A 7,969-nucleotide genomic window follows, 5' to 3' on the forward strand; every position below is an offset into this window, starting at 1 on the left:
CAACTACGGCACTGGATACCTGTACAGAGAAAGCTCTAGTTCTAGATCACGAGCAGGATTAGGGACATTTACCATAGTTGTGTGTTACAAGAGATAAGCAAAGTTTCTATAACTGACATACGATTGCCTTCTTCAAGGCGAAGCATTAAAATATCAGCATAAAATGTATAATCTTTTCAAACAAATGTGACTATCACACTAAAAAAGACTGATGAGACTAATCACACACCTTTAATAACAACAATTCCAGAACATAGTTCCAACAATAGAAACTGAAATTAGTCAAAAAATAGAGACATGTATAAGAATTAAATTCTTTACTTTTGTCCTAAATGATTTAACTCTTGTAAATTAGGACGGTTGGAAAGGTATTTTACTGTATAAATGAAGTTTTAGAGTTTATTTTAATAAGAGCTTAACATTTTCCTTTTTAATAACATTTTAAAAATTACTTATTTGTATTTTATTTGTGGTTTTTATGTAAACAAAACCTATTCTAATGTGTAAATGAAACATTTAACAGTCAGCTATTATTTAAAATATCATGGTATTTCTTTACCGTCGATGCGGGCTACTTTGGCCCTGGAGTCCTTCTTTGGCCCAAACTGGGAAAAAATACAACATTCTCTGTTTACCTTCAGGAAGCAGTATTTAAGCTATTTTCATTAGTTTCCGCTAGAGTGCAGCACACAGCACGCAGCAATGTCTACCTAATAGTTCCATACCCTCCACTAGGAGCAGCAGTGGTGGTTTTGTTTTCCCATCTTTGGCTTTTGTGTAAACACGTGTTTTTACTACTCTCTCAAACTTTCACCTATGAAAACAGTTCTACATTTGCTACAAGTCTGGTAAGTACGTATTCACGAACATAATTCAATACTTTACTCATTAGTATAGGTGTATTTTTAATTACTTCAAAGGTTTTTATTACAAAATTCCTTAACAACTTGATGTCTTATAACCTGAAATTTACAACCTTCTTTGGCCCAGGTTTTGTCTGGGCCAAAGTAGGTCGCAATTTGTCAAACCTTGTTTTTACTGTCAGAAGTGCTCTAAACATAGGTCTAATGGATGTTTTTCTATCTCAGCCAAATTAAGTCATTCCAGTTGTGGCTGCCAAGCCACCAGACTTATTAAAATATTCCATATATTACTATAATATTGATATGCTTTAAAATTACAATCGTGTTTACATTTGGAAAAATCATATATTTTATTTATAACGAAGCTTGCATATGAATTAAACTGAGTTTCTTTGTACTACTACACCAATAAATTATCAATAAAAAAATCAGGTACTGGTAATAGGACCTATAGCAGAAGTGCCTCATCACTAAAATCGTTGAAAATTATTTGAAAGCCGTACGGTACTTTTATAGTACAAATATTGCAGGTTAGGCACTTCTGCTATACTATTACCATACCAAAAAGCACTTAGTGGACTCTTTTTATTGCATGCATTTGTTTTCAGGCAGTTTATGAAAGATGCCGTACAACTACAAACGTCAGCCTGGGAGCCGAAGTTATGCTGACTACAGTCAAGAACATCTTCAAAAACTGTTTGGAGGCTGTCAAGTCTGGCGAAATGACACAGCGGCAAACCGCTGATCATTTTAAAATACCGCGGAGCACTATTAAGAACAAACTTAAACATTTGTTTTCAAGCACCCCGGGTCACCCAAAAGTATTTAATGAGGAAGAGGAGCTAGCACTTGCCAGTCATGTTGACAAAATGTTGTGAATTTGGTTTCCCAATTGATGAACTGGATTTCAGATTTATTGTAAAAACTATGTTGCAAGACGGAAAAAGAATTCAGTGTTTTACTGATAATTTGCCAGGTCGTGACTGGGCTAAGTCTTTTTTAAAAAGACATCCTCAACTAACAGTGAAGTTTACCTCCAATATAAAAAGAAATCGGGCCCAAATTGATGAGAAAGTAGTTTCAGACTACTTTGGGCAGTTGAGCAGAGTAGTAGAAGGTGTTCCACCCGAAAACATATACAATTATGATGAGACGTGCATGTCTGATGACCCAGGTAGGAAAAAAGTAATTTGCCGAAGAGGGTCTAAATACTTAGAAAGAATCATGAATTCCGCAAAATCCAACATTAGTGTAATGTTTTGTGGGAATGCTAATGGAGAATCAGTGCCTCCTTACATAATTTACAAAGCTGAGCACTTGTGGACCACATGGTCAGAAGGTGGTCCTGATGGGGCTCTGTATAACAGGCCAAACAGGGGTGGATCGATGGAGCTACTTTTGAAGACTGGTTTACAGCTCACCTTCTTCCAATCCTAAAGAAACGCGAAGGAAAAAAAGTTGTCATAGGAGACAACCTCAGCTCACATGTGAGCTTAAACGTGGTCAGGCTTTGTGAGCAAAATGATGTTCATTTTGTATGTTTGCCTCCAAATTCCTCGCATCTTACCCAGCCTTTGGATGTAGCCTACTTTAGACCTCTCAAAATGAAATGGAAACAAGTCCTAACACAGTGGAAACAGTCTGAAAGTGGTAAAACTGTTGCAACATTACCAAAAGACATTTTCCCGCAACTGTTAAAAAGGAGTTTGGATGAATTGGAGCCCAACGTAAAAGAAAATTTAAAGTCTGGCTTCAGGAAAGCTGGTATACATCCAATTTAAAAGGAAGAAGTGTTAAAACGTTTACCTTCCACTAATACGTTTGTTAATTTGGAACTAGTAGGAGAGTCTTTCATCCAACATTTGGAAGAAAAAAGAAAAGAAGTTGTGAAACCCCGAATGACAAAAAGGCAAAGACTAGAAGTTTCCTTCAGGAAAAAGTATTACAGCAAATGACATTATTCAGTATGAAGAAAAGAAGAAAAAACAAAAAGATGAAAAGAAAATGGAGAAAGAGAAGAAAAAGCTAGAAAAAGAAATTGAAAAACTGAAGTAAAATGCAGCAGAAGAATTTAGGAAAGAAAGGAAAGTCTAAAGGTAAAGCTCTGAAGAGGAAAAACCCAAAAAAATACTTGAACCTCTCATCGACGGATGATGAGAGTGATTACAGTCTTATTTCATCAGGTCACAGTGACATGGTTTTTTCTAATGAAGACGAAGAGCAAATTGAAACTGTTGTTGGTCCTGAAGAAGTCATCCAGGTTGCATCTACTTCTTCCAATGCGATCATTTAACAGAAAAAACAAATAATTCTCAAGAAGTAAAACCTCAAGACCTGTCTCCAAGTAGAGAACTTCGTTGCTGTAGAATGGAATGGGCTCAGGTTTCCCAGGGATAGTTGTGCAAGTGTCCGAAGAGGGAGCTGTCGTTGAATGTATCGAACGCACCAGAAAGTTTTGGAAGTGGCCAGCTATAAAAGACTCTTTATCCTACAAATGGTGTTCCATAAGGAAAAAGATTCAACCTCCAAAAGTAATGAAAAGAGGACTGTTCTCTATCAATGATTTGTAACACAACAACTAGGCCTAAAGCCACATTAAGATCATTTTCACTGTCTTAGAAATACAAATGTTAAGCTTAAACATGGCTTTATGTGTATTTTTATTTATAATAAATAGGTTTTATTATTAACCCAAGTCTTTCATTGGCCCTATATAGTATTAACATGCTTTTAAATAGGTAAAACTAACTTGGGCCAAAGTAACCCAAATGCAAGGGTAACATTGGCCCAGACAAAAAATTTTTGAATGTAATAACACTGAAAATGAAACTATACCTATTCATAAATTTACTTGAGGATAGTCTAGGCATATAAAAAAAATTAATACGTCTTTGAAATACGAAAACTAATGAAATTATTGGGATTAGATTACAGAAAATACAAAACATGGGCCAAAGTAGCCCGCATCTACGGTACTTTGGTTGTGGACTTGCACTTTTTGTGACCATTATAATATATTATATGTTTAAATAATGTAATTCAGAAGTTGAAAGTTCATTATTTGTTTTTATATGTAGGTCAACTACAACATACTTTTTGAAATTTCAATATATTGTGACAGTTTAGCAGTTTGATGAGTAAGTAAACAAGGTGTAGACGATCGCCATTTGAACATGCTGAGTTGTAGTACACTCCGCAGTCACCAGGAAAAAGATAATCAAAACGTACTTTAGAACAAGCTTCAGAACATTCTCTCAAAGACTTCACAAAAATACGAGCTTCAAAATGTCTTCGTGACATTACAGCGTTCCTGACAAGACGGACCAACTAGGACATACCTTCGGAGATGGATACACCAGGAACTGGAGCCGGCTCTTCTTGGGGTAGTCGATGGAGAGCGCGTGGAGCAGCAAGGCGGTGAGCCCCGAACCTGTCCCACCGCCGAGGGAATGGAAGATGAAGAACCCCTGAAGACCGTCACAGCCCTCCGTGATCTTGCCGATGCGGTTGAGCACCTGCTCCAGCACTGGCAAGCCGATGGAGTTATAGCAGCGGGCGTAGTTGTTGGCTGCATCCTCCTTGGCGTTGACCAGCTGTTCGGGGTGGAACAGCTGGCGGTATGGTCCCCTTCGAACTTGGTCTGTAAATCAGAGATCAAACGTGTCAACATGATCGTTGTCGAATAGACTGGTTGAGTAGAATAATAATAATATATTTATTTTCTCGATCAAGCATTACAATAGTACATAACAATTACAATAGTACAATTAATTTGGATAAATCTGCGGGTAAACACACGTACACGAAAATACTCTGCCACTAGCTCGTAGAGCTAACATAGTCTTTGTTTCGACACTCTAACAAATAAAACAAAAACAACATAGTATAGCATGAAAATAAATATCAATAAATATGGTCTTTTACCTGATATGCTAAAGTAAATAATTGTGTGTTATACACTATCATTGTTAAATACATATTTGGCCCATATCTGTTGAAATTTATAAAAATGTTGTAGGCCGTTGCACATTACAAAACATATTTGGTTGGAGTAACTTTTGTTGTAACTGAAATAAATCTTTTATAAATAAAAAATGTAAGACAAAATAATTTTTAACCTATAATTGTTTATGAAAATTGTTTATATTCCTTCGTTTATAATGCATTTTGTATGCAGTAATCTATTTATTTTTGATCATACTCTATTCTGTTTAGTCGTTAATATTCTTCAAACAGTTGACTATTTATATTTTGTATTACAAAACTAAATAATATAATAACTATTAGCATTGAACATTTCTATGAGCCCCTGATCAAGGTGAATACAGTTTGCAGAGCAGGTAAGTATTCAAATAAACACTTGCATTTTGCAGGCGCAATGACAAGGGAATCGGCCAATCCCAGTTTCCCGAGTCAGCAGTCCAGTCCACACCGTCATATTGGACATAAAAGTTTATAACCACGCAGAAATGCTTTAGCTCTCAATATCCCTTCTCGACAGTCGGGCATTAACACAGCTTTATCATTAAAACATTACTTTTAATTGGATAGTTCGAATCAAATTCAAGTTGCCTTTATATTTCACAGGCATAAAAAGTTGCAAATGTAGTAAATGCATGAAAAAAGTATAACAAACTTTTTAGTAACAAGATTACTGCAAATTATGTGCATATATTTCGAATTTCTATTGTTACTATTTATATCCAGTACTACTAAATCTAAATATAGTAAATTTTGTATTCTGCAATATTTGCCCTAAAGGATACCGTCACGTTACACGAAAATAAATAAATAGCATATTTTCACACCCAAAGAAAATTTAAAATATTTGATGATTTGTAAAAGATAAAAAATATTGTCTACTTATAATGCTTATAACGTAGTTACGTGTATTAATACTTAACCTAAGTAAAAAATACACTGATGCACGATATGACTTTTAGCAATCATAGGCTACTAGTAATTTTCAACACTAAAAACAGTTTTCGAGATTTTATTCAAAAGCGGTCAGAAATAGACATGGCTTTAATAAAAAAAAAAACTACTGTTTGAAAGACGTTTAAAATCAGGTTCTACAACCTTTTCAACATTTTTATTCTTTGGGGATGGTCAAATTCGAGGAAATAAGTGTATAATTAATTGTAATAAAAATATAGTACGCATTAAAAATATGTTAGTTAAACTATTTTATTTGTAAAAGCATGGACAGTGCGCTACCGGTTTGTTGTTTGTAAAACATCTATTTCATAATGTTTTGGTAAAAGGTCATCCAGAGGAAAAGCTTGGAGGTGAGCAGTAAATAAAGCGAACGTTCTGGTTCTCTTACCGAACGGAATCATCTCAACATTGACAAATATCTTAATGCAATATTTCTTAACACAGGATCGAAATTTAACACGTTCGGAGCGAAAAGGCATGCACGATTCAGTCCCATTGTGAAAGCAAATATCAACAACATTCTTCTGAAAGCTTTTTCGACAATTCCAGCCACGATTACAGTTCAAAGTGATAAAAGGGTGAAATACTAGGATTTAAGCAGCGTGACAGGTCTGGATCTTATGCGAATCTTACGCTAAATAACCAATTTTATGGATCATAATTTTATGTAATATACTGTGACATAATATATGTTAAAGGTTCAAAATGTACAACTGAAACTCATCACATCAACTTGGGGTTTTAAAATAAACCTAAAGGTATTATCCTTGAAATGAACCACAGGACGTTCCATAATCTATTGTGGTGACACCATCGACGATTATCAGTTGGTGCAGAATTTGATTGCATCAGGGCGCTGAATTCGTAACCACCACAAGCGTTATTGAAGACAGCGTGTAGATATTTTTCTATGCAGAATGAGATCATTAGACTCCACCGCGAGAACTGTACGGTGTCAGGTACCTCATCTCACACACGCGGGGGATGTGGTCGAGTTAGTCATTATTGTGACTTCTAAGGAACCGAAACTACGGAGTATCAAAGGACCCGAGAAACGTACAAAAGAGTCGGATGGCCTGACGGACAAACTGTCATTTGATGATCTTTTGACCCCGAAATTAATAGGACTCTTCATTTGCCCAAGAGGATTCTACGATCCAAGTTAAGTATCAAATCTTAAGTAATTCTTAGAAGTCATCATACAGATGGGCAGACAAACGGAATGACATTTAACCTTATGAATTAATACAGTGAGTGCTTCCTTCGAACAATACACTCATATACACCAAGTGTATCAAAGTCACAGACGGACGGAATGCTTTGAATTTCACCTATTTGGAACAAAATCAATAGGGTCATTCCTTCGACAAAGAGGAATCAATAACAGTTATCGCACATGCAGACAGAGAACTGACAGCAAGATGAAACAACGCACATTCTAAGAAGGAAACTTAATAATTAAAGTTTCTAATATTTCTCACTCCACTCATTTCTGTTCTTGTCGTTACACTCGTGTCTATGCATCTGGTAATGGAAAACACGATATTAATACTGCACTCGATTATTGAACTATTATTATTCCCTCTGAAGTACTTTTCTGTTGTGAAACCAACCCCGCATCTCTCAACATTTCCTGCCTTTGAATACCCAGAAGTACGTATTGTTCGATCAAAGCCTCGTAGAATAATTCTTAACCTGAGGAGAAACGATATTAACTCCTGACTTTTACATGCAATTTTAAATGGAACCAGTAAAAAATGGAATACAACTCCAGTTGCGCATGAGATTAGTGACCTTTTTGTAGTGACCTAATCGACGAAACGTCAGCAAATAAATGTACGATTAAAAAAGATTAAACGTTGCCTTATACATTTCTACGAGGTATAATATAGAATAATTTAGTTATATAACTCTTGTATCGTTTTAAATTTACTGTATGTCAAACAAGAAAAATATTATATTTAATTAACACAGGCTGTATACATATGTAATATGCAATGGAATTATTCTGTACATGTGGAGAGATGCGGAAAACCCAGATAGTCTTTGAGACGGAACAATACAGAGTACAGATTTATTTGTAAGGAGAGAGCTATCTTCTTTTTAGCCTAATTCTGCCCGTCCCCTTGGGCCATTGGCTTGTGCGATAATCATACAGGCTCCTGCAG

General features: G+C 35.6%; 1 protein-coding gene across 1 annotated transcript; it reads right to left on the reverse strand.

Moving 5' to 3' along the window:
* Positions 1–4: 4 nt before the first annotated feature.
* Positions 5–4,503, reverse strand: LOC124374915 (tubulin alpha-4A chain-like; the record flags this gene model as incomplete). The annotated part of the gene is made up of 2 exons (XM_046833050.1): positions 5–19; positions 4,202–4,503. Coding segments are annotated over 2 exons (317 nt in total), but the record flags the coding sequence as incomplete, so codon positions are not given.
* Positions 4,504–7,969: the final 3,466 nt, after the last annotated feature.

This window comes from Homalodisca vitripennis, unplaced genomic scaffold (assembly GCF_021130785.1).
Source record: "Homalodisca vitripennis isolate AUS2020 unplaced genomic scaffold, UT_GWSS_2.1 ScUCBcl_11173;HRSCAF=20355, whole genome shotgun sequence".
Lineage (NCBI taxonomy): Eukaryota > Metazoa > Arthropoda > Insecta > Hemiptera > Cicadellidae > Homalodisca > Homalodisca vitripennis.